The sequence below is a fragment of the Saccoglossus kowalevskii genome, chromosome 19 (assembly GCF_978046115.1).
Source record: "Saccoglossus kowalevskii chromosome 19, keSacKowa6.1, whole genome shotgun sequence".
Lineage (NCBI taxonomy): Eukaryota > Metazoa > Hemichordata > Enteropneusta > Harrimaniidae > Saccoglossus > Saccoglossus kowalevskii.
The window spans coordinates 21,616,333-21,632,181 of NC_140659.1; the positions used below are offsets into that span (position 1 = coordinate 21,616,333).

Consider the following 15,849-nt stretch of genomic DNA (forward strand, 5'->3'; position numbering starts at 1 on the left):
CGAGGCGTTGAAAAGCTTACTTTTGTGGTACCAACGTGCGTCCGAATTTCAACTATAGAATTATAGATAGTGCAGGTGGTTGTCGCGTGTGTGGCAGTATTGCATAAGTCATTCCGTATCTACTTGCATTTTGGGTATTAATCGGTATTCGAAGATTAAAATGAATCATCATCTCTGTTTGACGGGCGAACCGTGATGTACTTTATTTTATTTATATGTTATAAAATCCCCCAAGTAATGCAGTAATTTTCAAATAAACCGAACGAGTCAACCGAGTTAATCCAATGTTAAGACGCTAAGTTTCCTGTAGCTAATAACCCTAGAATACGTACACATGAAGTGGTTACAAAACAAGTGTCGTACATTTAAACAACACGATCCGTGAATGGTCGTCCGGTGTATGACGTAATTACTGTTATTATTATTATTATTATGAAAATTCTCAGTGTCTTCTTTTTTTCAGAATTTAAATAAACGACGCTCTACACACTTTTATCGGTGTACAGTCATATCAAGTTACAGGAATATGTTCTGTCAAGGTTCACCAAGAGTTACCGGTTGACATAGTCGTCTAAAAAGGCTAAACAAATAAACGTAATTCGAGTATCATTTTTTTTTTAAATGAACAATTCTGTAATCATGTGCCATTATATGTTACAACCTACAATCACCTACCGGATAAGATTGATAGGAATATCAGCTACGATGACGTAATTGATTAAATAAATGTAGATGACCGATGCAATTTATAACGCTATTATGAAAAGGTTCAAACAGCCTCAAACTGGATAAAACAGGATTACACCTTCATCCATTTAATATTGATGGTCTGTGCTCGTGTTCTTTAGTTCTTATTGTTTTTGAGTGGCAGGCTCGACATAAAAAAACGAACGGATAAAATAGGATCTGAATATAATCTGTATTCACAGTGTTTAATTATTAATGATGTAATTCATGTTTAGCCTCTTCGCATGTAATAGCATTGTTGAAATTTGCGTTGCGATCAATTGTTTTTTTTAAATAGCCCAAGCAATATGCTCTGACTTGGCATATTCACCAAATAAAACTACAACTTGTATCGGAGATTTGGTTGTGTGTTGGATTTGCTGTTACTCATTGAAATACGATAGAAATATCTACTTAATTAGATTTCAAATTATGCTCTGCTTTGCTGATATGAATTATTAAATCATTGAACAATATAAAGATGTATTCACTTATGTCAATGTTTAAAAAAGATACCTATATAATCGCACTATAGTCAATTTATGGTTTGAATTATTTTTGACTATGTAATGCCGATACATATGTTTTCGTATTACTCTATCAGTGACACATTTCAATTGTATACATTCTTTGGTTCCACCAGCGTAACTCGGTTGACTGAACTCGAATAATTAAACAGAACACGTAGCTGGAAAATGACTACACAACAACAATTCCCGTTTTTTTGTTTGATAAATCCCGCTTTGAATGTCCCAGTAATGCCATTTAAATTGTTCGATTATTTGTACGTGTATTATTTTATTCAAAACATTGAATGCATAAACAACAGGGAAGGGGGTGTCAATGGGAAAATAACCATAGTGATTATAATACACAATCTTTCTACTACAAAAGTCAATTCCCGTGGGTTATAAAACATCCACCACGATCTGATAAACAAAACGCATCAATATTGCAAATATACCTCTGGCGAAGATTCTCTCTTAAGTTTTTGGCTCAGTACACGAACATTATTATTTGAATAATGTCCAGAGTACCGTGCCAGCAATGTGAGGTGTATGTTAGTTAACATTACATAAACGCACTTTAATTGAACGTAAAAATGAAACAAATACCGATAAAATTTTCGGATAACAATATTTTAGCTAATGAGCCCAGTAGGTTTAGTTCATATAGTTCTCAAAAAAAAACATGTATATCATACCCATTTCAACTTTTAAAAGTCACCTTTTATCATCTTTTGCATTTAGAGCATGGATGATCAAGATCTATAACAGATGACAAATTATATCAATCTAACATTAAATAAGAAAATGTGCAAAATTGCATCAAGCATATCCAAAAACTGATGTTTGCCATTAAACAATTGCGTATCCCAACAAATTGAGATATCAACAACACTGTGTGTAACGAATTTATTAAAGTTAAGCACGACGTTAAGTCAATGAGCACAAATTTCATTGTTTGGAGATTAGGTTCACAAATCATTCCATAATACTACAATGTGCAACTGCCCGGTGAATTTTTTTTTTTTACAAGTGAATTGAGAAGAGATACTCAGTACTTTGCCCAACCTTATCGCAAATAGCTGTGACTTTGGTCTCGCAATCAAAGGGTTGTTGGTTCGAATACCTCTGGTTGTATCTCGTAATATTTTCAAGGTACTTCGCTTCAATCTTGTGCTTCTCTCAACCAAAGGCTGAATGGGTTAGGGCGGTGAATAATATTTGTGTGCTTAGGTCTGATTTGGATGAATTACGGATTCATTTTGTTCAGTTAGTGTAATGACTATAAAGCGTAGTAGCCGTCAATGACCAATCATGATATAACATCTATGTTAGCATTGTCGCGGTCCATATATGACCATTCCATACTGGTAATATAGTCTCGTAAAAACTATTGTTATCACAGCGTATCTTAAACCATCCCGTTTATAGCTTGTGTATTCAGAATAAGTTGACCAATTCATCCAAATGATTGATTACTCCGAAAGTAGAAAATAATATGCTCCGTGTATTTCAAAACAGATTTTCCATTGATCGCAAAGATGTTTATTTAAGATTTACTTAAAACGAGCACGGCGCCAATGGTCGTTGTGGTCACTGAATTTTACACTAATAGGGCGTGTTATTCCATGGTGTTCCATTAGGGCCGTAATTAAAGTGTACATTCAAATTTAAAATATGAGCATTTAATTTTAAAATATGAGCATTTAAATTTAATATATGAGAAGTTAAATATATAATGTCATAGATGAACATTAAATCACCATTCAGTTTATATTTAAACCACAGCGGTCCTGAATTGCGAGTCACGGCCTGTTGGAGCATTTTATATGGCGGGTGACACTGCATTGATACGATGATGTATGGGGTATACGATTCGAGTGACACTCGTGGGTGACGTTTCTTCACAGTTGATTCCTGTGACTGAAATTGTTGTCACCCCTTCCCCCGCATCCCGAAACGGGTGATTTTTTTCATTCGGACTGGTGGAAATAAAAACTCACATGTCCCATGGTTTATGGCACAGTCAGCTGGCGCACACGTGATAATAAAATAAATACGATATTTACTATATGGGGGCCGCCATCTTGAATGACGCATAAAACTAAATAAGAGACAAGTTGTGAAACGCGTTTTTCAGATTCCTACAAATCATGACAAAAATACCAATCTTTCACAAAAATACGGTCCGTTGGGGTTATATTAAGCCAACCGATAACAAAATTCGGCCTAATTCGTCGTTTTTGTGTGGAAAAATCCCTTGCATGCGAACACCTAATTACGCGAAGAACCTAGAACACTTTGCTGGGGTATTTGAAACTAAAAATTGGCATTCCAGCCTAGCAACCAATCAGCGACGGCCTAACGCTTAGATGACAATTTCGGTTTCAAATACCCCGGCTTAGTGTTCTAGGTTCTTCGCGTAATTAGGTGTTCGCATGCAAGGGATTTTTCCACACAAAAACGACGAATTCGGCCGAATTTTAACATTTTGGATTTCGGCATTCCCATGGTGTATCCTTGGAAGCAAAAGATGTATAATAATAAGGTTATTACGAGAATACCTCAAGGTATGCACTCAGACAGTACGCCCGCTACGCGTCGGTCGATACTCTGCTGTCTTCGTGCATACTTCGTATTCGTATTCTCGTAATAACCTCATATTACATAAATTGTACTTCACATCAATTGATTGACTGATTTGACGACGTCTATTTTTTTATTTCATCCAAAACTGCGGTTCATTTCTTGTGCTGATGTGCAAAATAATTTCGCGGAATTTGATATTTTGAAATAGAATACATGTAGCCATCGGAGACGATGTCAGAAAAACTGTGCAACTGTCCATGAATAATTTGCTGCTGTTTTATACACAATGTGAAATACTTTTTCTCGAAGATTTAAGCGTGCATTTTTTTTTTCTCTTTATGAACCCTGTAGGGATTATTTCCCGTGCACAGAGTTTATAATTGTCAAGCGGGGTATTTGAAACCGAAATCGTCATCCAACTCAGGAACAAAACAGCGACGGCTTTACTGTTCAGATGAAGATTACGGTTTTAAATACCCTGGGAAAGATTTCTATGTCTAATTAGGTGCTCGTATGCAAAGTTTTTTTCCACACAAAATCAATTCTGCAAAATGTTGTTAGCGGTTGACCTGAAGTTGTCCAAACGCATCGTTTGCCTGTGAAAGTTTCAGTTGGTATTTTTCCCTGATTTACAGGAATCTGGAAAATGCATTTCTCAATATGCCTCTTTCGTTTCATGCCGTATTCATAATGGCGGACCTTATATAGTAAATAGCGGTAAGTTACATTTATTTTATTATCACGTGTACGCCAGCTGACTGTTTGGAAAATACATTGTTTGTTTAAATGAAATTCAAACACACGTTGTGTGACGACAATTCTTTAACGCGACCTCCAACTAACTGTAAAAGACGTAAACATTACCAAAACTTTTTAAATAGTCGAACAGACTCTATACGAAACTTCTGAGGACCCTTAAATATATATATTTGTCAGGTGCTCGACGGGTGAACACCACTGTCATATATAAGGACATGACGGAAACGTGATGACATGAAGGACAACAACTGCCGGCAACTACTAAGATTTCATTCTCTGCATTTCCACTAATAGATTATATTGAAGTTCCGATTTGCTGATGCGATTTATTAGTGATCTGGAATAGATGAGATGCGTTTCCGACATCATAATTCGGGATGGCGTGATTGAACCGGTAACACGTAGACAGATATAATCCGTTGTATATAAATATAGATAGTCATCGTGACAGACGGGTGTTTTTAATCCTTAAAGATTACATTGTTACTAATGGTGTAGCTTTTAATTAATTACATCATCCAATTTCTCAGTAAACCGCCGTATTCAAGTTATACGTAATTTATACAAACACGAATATAAATTTAAAATTAATATTTAAATTACCTTACAATGAGAAAATATTCACATATGATACTACCCCCTCCCTCACACTCATGTTTAAGGAATGCATTTGGTTACATTTATGATACGTTAATTGTGTGGTATAATGTCATGCATCGTTCGAGGGGGGTGCTTCCTGTGCCAGATAAACTCGTAAACTACATAACTGAGAAATGTTATAGTTTCCTCGTTTTTTTAAATAGTATCTTCAAATCAGTTAACCAATTTTTTGCTAAAGTAAAAGGTTAAACTATCGAATGGACTAATTACGATACTTAGCAATCACCTATGAGGTTTCCGAAAAATGACCATTTCACGGATGCTGAATACAGAGCTATAAGCTTAATATCATTTTACTAGTAAAACTAAACTAACAAATCCGATTCACGTTCATGCTTAAGCAATTCAAATGAATTAAAATGTTATAAATATATTGAATTTATTATATAAAGCCAAACTAATTTTTTTTTATTTAATAACACGTTGTTTTCTGTCACTCTGACGTCGCCAAATTCAACACAGTGTTCAGATAAGGTGCCACATTCCATGCCTTGTAACATGGTTAATATACTAGTTCTAAAATTAAAAGAAAGACACCTCCTTGTTCTGCTGACACATTTCTGCGAATACTTCAGCGCCTTCATGTCGCTCTGCGACCATCAATAATGTCATTAATTTCCGATCCGATCCGCAACATGGTTTCATAATGACTGCTCATTTCAAAACTAATAGGTATATAACCGTGGAATTTGATACTCGTTGTAGCTGGTAAAACGACATAATTGTCTCATAGTGTGATGAAACTGTTCATGTGAATAATTTACGACGTTTTAATTAAACCTGACACACACCTTGCATATCAAATTGCAACGTGATAACATCTAACAACAAAAATATATGCTCCCATTACGACTCACAAAGCAAAGACAAGGAAACTCAATGTTTCAATGCAGAATCACAGAGATGGGAAATAAAAACAAAGCACGTGACACAGTTGAACGCATTCATCGTGTTTATCACATCGTGGCTAGAAGATACTAGGTTACAGACACATTGCCCTAATAGCTTTTATTAAATGGCACCTGTGGCTGAAATCATATATATGTCTTATATACTACTGGCAATAACATATATATATATATATATATATATATATATATATATATATATATATATATATATATATATATATAACATATATATATATATATATATATATATATATATATATATATATATATATATATATATATATATATATATATATGAAACAGTTCTGACAATCAATCGATATAGCATCTTCTCATTCAGTGCTGAATGGCCGTGAATGTGTTAATGAAAATACTATCAACATCGTGAAACTATCTAACTGAAGAGATGCATAATAAAATAGATTAACACAACATTGAAATATTATTTGAACTCTAATCTTTACGGAAATGTGTTTCTATTGATTTCCATGCGTCTACACCCACGCTATATTCGTAATCGTGCCCGGCAGTCTATAACTTAAAGTGTCTGATAATGATGTAAGAGCAGATCAAAGAGGTACCGATCTGTCCAGACACACAATTCCCTAACCTAAACTTCAATTATCCATGGGACGACATGTAATCTACCTACTGAAACGGCATGCTGTGGTAAGCACAAAGACGATGAAATGTTCAGGCAAATGCGACTGCGAGTTGTATTCATTTCCTAATGCCTAAGAATTGTCACAATTTGTCACTGTATTCGCATATCAAATTCGACCCATATACCGTCAATTTAAAGGGCATTTCCCCTCAAGTGTGTAGTTTTTGTTGCGCCACACATCACAACTTGTGTCCCGTAGACGGTGATTCTTGATGGAAAAATAATTAAAAAAAACGCGCGTTGGACTGAGTGCACGCGGCTATACTGCAACAACAAAACAAACCAAGTCAAAAAGAGCCAAACGTTAATGGATAAACGTTTCACTACAGTACAACTACATAACTCACTTGAACAAGTACCAACACATTCCCTCTGTATACTATACATAGACTGTGATAAAGCATGATCACAATTAGAACGAGTGTACGCTGTCGCGCTTAATAATTAGTGCGATTCCGATTGAAGGAAGTTCCGGCGGAGATTGGGCAAAGAGGCTGAAAATGCGGTGTATATGCATTTGGTAACAGTCAGTGCACACAAAATCAACGCTGCACAAAATAGCGGCGATTGTCGCTCTATGGTTGGGGCAGGCGATGAAGAGCCGTGAACGTTGCTAATTCCCAACAAAAGAGTAAAGGATTTCTTTCTCAATACTGTTCCTTCTTTTGAATAATATAATTGAGTACATATTCACTCAATGGTATTCGTTGTATTTTAATCTCGTTAAGACTGTCGTTGTATAACTCCTCATTTGCACATCAGCTGTGTCGTCATGATGAATGATTTTGGGAAGTTTACGAAATCCCTGTTGATGACTGTCATTAATATTTCGAGAAATAATTAGAACATGCAACCAGTATGTACCCAAAACGCAATGACAAACAACCGATGCAATCGACAGCCCACTTATTCCACTTATAAGAACGTATACTTGATGTTTCACTGGTTCAGTCTCGAGAATATTATTCTTGTACTCCAAAGAGGAAATCATTTACCACAAATATATTTGAAGCTAAATAAATGTTTTGATCTAAGGACTCATGTATAAGATTGGGCTTTGGGTAAAATGTATGATAACGATCACAAGCAAATTGCAAAAGTAACGGTAATTGCGATATAAAATCGCACGAAAATCCTTAATTCTAGAAATTCTAATACAAATAAGTGAGTCTGTGAAAAAAAAATGGTTCGTGTTTATCTCAGACCGTTCAATAGTAGTGTTCTTGTATACTCGAAAAACGCGTAATACGTGCGTTTTGTGTTTTTGAATGGAGACAATAATTTCACTTTACGCAATCGAACATTTCCAAGTACCCACTGTGTTCTGGGACGCTATTGATTGAAACTGTGTCCAATTGACGCGTACGGAAGGAGATCGCTTTCAAACGATCGCAAATCGTGAGAGTTCGTTTTTTGTGAGATCTTCGTCGCATATCACCGTACGTAGTTATGAAGAATGCAAACCCTTAACCTATTTTTGTTTTGTTTATTCTAGTGTAAACATCTGTAAACCATACACTAGTAAGATACACATACTAGAAGGACAACATTGATAGATGGTAAATATTTATAAGCTGCCGTAGTCAATTCAGACTACATTATTCATACGACATTCACGCTATAAAGAGTTTCCAGCATGTCAGTGCGTTCTGGTCCACGTGTGTAGACTAGATAGTGTTAAAAACATTCGTGATTTTAGTATGTCTCAAACAACTAGTGAATGTGACTAATGACGTATTACTGTAAATGGCACATGCAAGTGATACTTTACATTCCACAGAGACGCTAACACGTCCATGTTGTTTTGAACATGATTCGAAGTAGTTAACCCAATCCAAGGGAGGTGTTTCCTAATTTCTCTGTACCTGGGATGGGTGGCTAATTAGAGCTAATATTGTGACCTGCTAAAGCTGATACTGTTATACCATGTTTTAGAACAATGTATTGTTAGCATTTATGCATATCGATATTCCCTTCCTATATTTGTTGAGTTCATAAATCATAATCTGTCAGATTACAATTATAGCATCTGCGACAAACATGAAAACATATCGATGATTAGCGAAACAGCACCAGTACCATCAACTTTCGCGTATATTGTATTAATTGGACGCAAAACATAAAAGTTTACGGTATAATATGACCCACAGAGAATTCACAACGAGAACTGAGTAGAATTTAAAAATATCGATTTCCGGTCTCATACCTGATATAAAAATTATTTGCGAAGTCAATTTGCGATATACGTCACACGTGGGACAGTGCGCAATGGAATGAAGTAACAAACATCGCTATGTTAAGTTTACACCAATAAAAAAGATAAATAACTCGAAGTCAACAATGTCAATGACCGAAACTCGATATTAAACAGCTTCGTTTAATACGCCATGCGGCTTAGCAAACATATTGACATTTGGGTCTCATCGGAGCAAATTTGATCACAGCGTATAATTCAATGGTTATTTAAACCGACATTGCCGTATTTCCATCGATGAGCGAACTCCATTAGGTAGTAATTGAGTTAGAAGGAATATTCATATAGAATTCATGTTAAAAACATGATATGAATAGTCAAAGAATGAATAACACGTGACTCGAGAGAATCCTTTTGATTCATTTGACATAGTCGACAAGTTATATTGATATACAGATACAAGAATAATTTTGTAAAGTTGAGATTACGAAATTCGAATGAAACCATTCTGTACTTAACGGTTTTATACAAAACTATAATAACACGACAAATAAAGATGACAGTCATTTTTCAAAAAGATCGGAAGGGAAGCTGGATTGATTCGAATGACAGTTACAGTGATATAACTTGTTATCCGTGAAGCATTTCTGACACGATGGGAAATTACAATCTTTACTTTTTATCTTGTCCATCAAAACGGAAACTATATGTATGAGATATTTATCAGTCAAGTAGCTTTGACCTTAAGCGGAATGGCTCGCACTATGTTCTGATTACTGATCTGTAACTGATATGTTCAATGCTTTATCTATCAGACATATTATAACGTGACAATATAAGTTAACAACTTCATTTATCATCGCCAATCACAGTCACGGTCGATAGTAAAACTAGTCACCAAATATGTACCGACTAGTTCATAAGGTCCATCAATCAAACACTTGTCAGCCATTAGATTAACATTAAGGTGTAGTGAGTAATGCAAGGTGGGTGATGAAAAGCTTGTGTTTGAGGTAGTTAATTGAAGACGTTTCTGAAAGAGCATGCATGCAAGATTATTGCTTTCCAAAAGATTAGTTTACTTAAGTGAAAGAGAAACAACCTGACTGCGAACAGTTATGAATTTGTTTGTCACGAGCGTCGGAATAGTAAGTTGTTCATAGTAGAGTTACATGTTGAATATAAGTATCAGGCATGGATGATGACTTATTGAGAGGAACACGTATTCAGCGTCTAACAGAGTATCCCCATTAATGGAAGGTATGGATGAAAACTTGTTGGTGCTCGGAAATGTTCATTTCTTAGAGATTTTACATAGTTTCATATCGTAGTTTGACAGGGATTTGCAAGACGTGGATGCTGCTTTATACTGCAGCATCAATTGAATGCCAACAAAACGCAATAGCTGTGACGTTGCTATGTAGAGTTAAAGCAAACAACTCGAAGTACAGTATCTAATTCTTGTGAATTTTTCCTGACAAACTAAAATCCATAAACTCAGATAATGACCATTACAAACAATTAAAATTCAAAATATACCATATTTTCTCAATTTAAAAATGTTTGTGGTTGAGATTTGGAGCTAAAATATATTAATAAAGATTAATAAACAAAACCGAACTTCAAATATGGTGTCTACGAACGTTTGTTCCATATACCATGGCAGTTCAGTGTAGTAAAGCAGTGTATTGATCCCGTTATTCTGATTGGTTCTTCCCAGCAGATTGATCTGTAACTTTGACACATTTGATTCATTCGTATATATTTCTGGGACCTCTTTTAAATCCTCCAAACTCCTTCAATAACAGAAATTTGTTCATCCACGACTAGTGGCGATTTTTACCTACATTGTGAAACGGTCACGGTTTGAATTGAAGGTTATGTTATCAATGCATCCCGGAACCGTAAATATAGTGATGACTCCAAAAATAACTACTAGTATACTTAATCTTAGTATTGTAAACTAGCGGTAATCTGTGTTCAAGAAGGGCGGCCATTTATGCAAATAAGCCCAAACATACTATGTCCTGAATACGCGCTCAACAATTACGATCACTCAGTTAGTTTTTTGCTTTTAGAAACTGTAACATATATACATGAGATAAACAGGATAACAAATGTGTGACCCTCAAAAGTCAGATTCATTAAACCTATGTAATTTTCATGTGTTTCTCACCAAAGGCTCAGAACAAATGAAAATTACTACTCTATTTTAATAAATCCGATATACAAGAGTCACTTAAGAGATATTTTCTATGCATCTATGCAATAACATTATTTACTCAGATGAAGCACAACACAGTAGAAATAATATCATGCTGAATTGATCCATACACTCACAATTACTATATATATTAATATACGACACGTGACAGACAAAACAAATAAATTGCTACATTCAGCAAGTACTCGCACTGAGACGAGAAAACACATTTGTCATTTGATTGCAGTACTCGAGTGAAATCACGGAAGGCCCGCAGTGTGTTGGTCCCAACCAATGCAGAAAATATACTTTCAAACTTTACTGTACAATTAGCACATACTGTAGTAAAAATAATAATATTTAGCACTAGAGTTGTGTGTGGCAGGCGGGCATAAATGTTGACTTTAGAGGACTAGTTGTTCAATGAATAATTGTGTTTCATGTACCGTGAAACGTAAATTCTTAGCGACTTTTTTTGCGACGGGTCAGATCGGTGTCATGCATGACATGGTTATAGTCATTCTGTCCCCAATTATGCACTAGTTTGTCTATAGACTTCAATGAAAAAAAGCAAACCATCGTGTATACCTTGCTTTAACGAGTAATTGTAACTGAACACTAAATGTTTTACACAGGTGTCCTGCTGCTACGACTCAGGTACATACTCGTATTATCGGCCCCCATCTGGCATCACTGACTGGTGTATATGATTTGTCTAGATCATAAATCTACCACACTTTTATAGTTTTGTCGATACAAATTATTTAGGAAATAGTGTTACACACGTTATAACGACAGCACCCTTGAAATCCTGTAGTAGGACTGTTTAGCAACAGTTTACATTACTAACCTTGCTAACCTTTGCATAGGATTTATAACTTATTTTATTATTCAATAAACACAATTTCAGCAAACTATAAATCTAGTGTGTCTTGTTTATGTACGTTGTTGTTGTTAAAGTTAACGCAATCATACCAAAGTACATACGTTTCTTATCTCTAACATCACATACTGGTGTTCAGTCACAAACGTGTCTGTGACACTGCAATGCATGAAGACGTCGCTGCTTATTTGAGACATTACTGATATTTAATTTTTAAATGAAATATTTCCACTTACCGTAAGCATGGAAAGATACGATGAAGAAGAATAGCATTTCCCAGTGCTCTTTTTGCCTGCCCAGCGCCATTTTGAGTATCATGTCCAAAGCTTGTTTCGTGTCAGCTTCAGTACGTATTTGTGTTTGGCAGCGAGGATCGTTACGGTGGTGACTGAGTGTTGTGGCTATCCAACCACGATGGACATATACAGCCACTGTGATTAGTTAGATAACTGTCCGTGTTGATACCGTTAAAATCTGGAATTGTTTCCTGGAATATCCCTTCATCAACGAGATTATTCACACAGACCATTCAGTCGTTCATACCCGGCCAATGCGTTCACACCGTCGTATAATTCCACACCAGTTATAAGGATTCCATTTAGGTCTAGCCATTGTTTTTCACTCCAGCTTCATATTCCTGGAAACTAAACATAAAGTGTATACTCCTGAGTGAAATTATAGTTGTTCTGCAGATATCATAACCCCTGTCACATGTTTGATCTAGACTATACTTTTGTTTGATAATATAAGTCGAGTCCCACTTGAGGATCACGATCCCGATCAGACTGTTCTTTCAGTGTAGTGTATACAAGCTTTGAAATCCATATATTTTTAAAACACTGCATTCACCAGTTGGTCCTTCCAAGATTATGATGGATTTTGATTGACTGTAATAATATTTTAATATGGGTACGATACAATTGAACTAAACAGTTAAGTAGTATTTTGTAATCAGCAAGGCGATCCAAACGCGCACTACGTGATCTGTTCAACAATACATGGAATAAACTAGTAAATGTGGTATATGTAGAGGCAGCAATGTATGTATTGTTTCCTGCATTGACGTGTTTACCCTTTCAGCTGTTTCACTATTCAAACATTTCGTAACTATCTTAAAGTTAATTACTTTGTAAATTATAATCAATATGGCGACTTAATTGTCTCACTAGATCAATAAATTGTCTGGAACATAAGCTACGAAAATCTATGCTTGTACAATGTGCGGTATTTAATTGCTTACTACTTCCGTGTAGATATTATCAAACTCTTCAGTGTGGAGATAAAATATGCATGAAGAACCGCGATAAGAACAATCAATACGTAGAACCACAATGCAACAGAAAGCTGTGAATCCTATCGTCCGGAAGTTGCATAGGTTCAAATTCTCCCACAGTGTGTGGTAAGAATTATTTCCATCCAAATAAATTATCGAAATAATGTTATTGATCACAAATGTTTGTAATTTGTTGTGTAAAATAATCATATTGTTAAAAAAAACATCTGTTAGTCAATGTAACTAGCATTGATCGGCAGTTTTGAATATTTCAGTTTTTTTAACTGCAAATGACAACGAACTTGATTGTTCACTGTTTCTTGACATCAGTGTTAGTGCTTTGTTGTTGATTAGTGGAACAATAAATTATTATGACTATAATGTGATAACATTGATAATAACGAGTTCCTTGCAACACAAAAGTCCCAATTTACTACTTCAATCTCGCCTTCCATTTATTATCAACCCCACGGTGTGTGTCACCGAATTAGTGAGGTAAAAGCATTTCAATTATGAACCGTAATTACTTTTTGATTGAGTTGAAACGAAACACAATTCCACTGTAGCTAATTAATTAAACGTTTTTGTCGGCATCGCACAGGTGGGACATGAAATAACTGGGTCTGCTAGAAGCAATAAATAAATAAGCTGTTATAATTATGCGTATAAATGGGTTTACTTGAAGTTTTATAACCATTATAATTGATATTATATATTATTGATTCTATGATTTTATGAAATGCAAACAACTCTGGAGCATGCATCCAACAACTATGAAATTGGGCCAGGGATTCTAATAATTATGAAAATTTACAACGTCATTGAAAAACTGTGTGACCTCTTCAGCAGATCAACGCATACACACAATCAAACACGTTTTAGTCAGCCTAACTTTTCTTCGAATGATTATTCGTATTCAAAATAAACTCCAAAATTCGCTGACTGACTCTCAGGTAATCACGTTTAAACGCCGGCTGTGGTTATTTACGAGTTCAGGCAAGGTGACTGTGTTTTGACTGCTAATTGTCAAAGTTGATCGCGTTTCACGGTCGCTACTACATCCAGTAATATTATCTAAAGATATTCATTACGGTGACTGTACAAATACATTTGCAAGACAGCCTTTCTAGCTTGTATGAAAGCATATGAGAGCGGTCACGATCGAGTGCGAAACGAACGCTAGAATTTGTGTCATGGAAGCGCGCGTATGTAGCGCGTTCAAATATGCAAATTTCGAAAATGTCACTGACAGTACCCAGCGGAAAACTTTGAAAGCGAAAGCGATAGTTTAGGTAAACATCTCCTCCCAACGTCTGTTAAAAAGAATGTATAATAATAATAATAATAATAATGCTATTAACAAAATATTTTGAGAACACATGAAACCTTATACAGTAAAGTCGCAACTTGGGTGTTTTGTACATGTTTAAATAACTTGGTAAATAAATAATAAAATAAAAACGTCAATAAATATATTTAGTCGTTGTAGTATTCGACAGTTGGAATAAAAGTCAGCGCTCTTGCACTGCCAATTACGTGTTACATTAGTGCAAACACAGTTTCATTATTGTGATATTCTTTCTCCTATGGTAACAGCGTTAAAAATAACTGCACTTGGTGTCACTATGACAACTGCCATGAAACGTCTGCTTCATGTAAAACTTAATTTGTCTCCAACAAGTTGCTCGGCAATGTATGGAAACATTATACAGCTGTAATTAACCACGTTTAGACTTTGCCAGAAGTGAAAGTTGTTTCACGATACAGTCAGTTAATTCAAAGGCAGTCAACCCGGTCGTTAATTCTTGATTATATTTTAGTAGTACACGTGTATTTTCGGTTAGTCCCCTTGATATTTTGATAGCACAATCTGTACACATATACAAGTAATATTTGTAATAGTCATATCTATTTAATTTATTTTAATTATCCAATAATTAATTTATTTTAAAAATCCAATAAAAATGATTTTAACAGAATAAGATTGGAGTGTTTACCGTAGGGTAAACCATTTTAGTTTTTTTGTACACCACAAAATCGGATAACACAACAACACCCGGCAATTACACAAAGGTTAACGTATTTCTCAGTTGTATATGGATATCCAATCCTAATACGCCAGGTGACCGAATTTAACAGTCCCAACTTTGGTCATAGAGTCCAGTTAAGACATGCAAAAAAGTCCAATGAACATAACAGTATACTAGTACATAGATATACATTTACACACATACTTGTGTACACTTGTACAGAAATTAAATAATGTACTACGCGAGATGAAGTGATCAATCTCGGACATTCACAAAACCTAATGTACAAATGATATATGTACCTCAAGGTTAAGGGCAAAGACGTGATATCAGGCGTTTGCAAAAGATAATTGAGCGTAATCTGCCCTATCCGTAGCACTCGCCATATATCAATCTAGTGGGTCAATTCATGACGGGATCTTCTAAATAAGACAAATGATGTTACCACAAT

The 15,849-nt window shown here is 35.2% G+C and overlaps 1 protein-coding gene across 1 annotated transcript in view; it reads right to left on the reverse strand.

The window, feature by feature from the left end:
• LOC144354673 (neuronal acetylcholine receptor subunit alpha-10-like) overlaps window positions 1-12,401 on the reverse strand; it is a 49,711-nt gene extending 37,310 nt beyond the window's left edge. The window contains exon 1 of the mRNA XM_078010340.2: window positions 12,332-12,401. Within this exon, the coding sequence (XP_077866466.2) occupies window positions 12,332-12,401 (70 nt within the window). The remainder of the gene's footprint in view (window positions 1-12,331) is intronic.
• Between the last annotated feature and the right edge of the window lie 3,448 nt (window positions 12,402-15,849).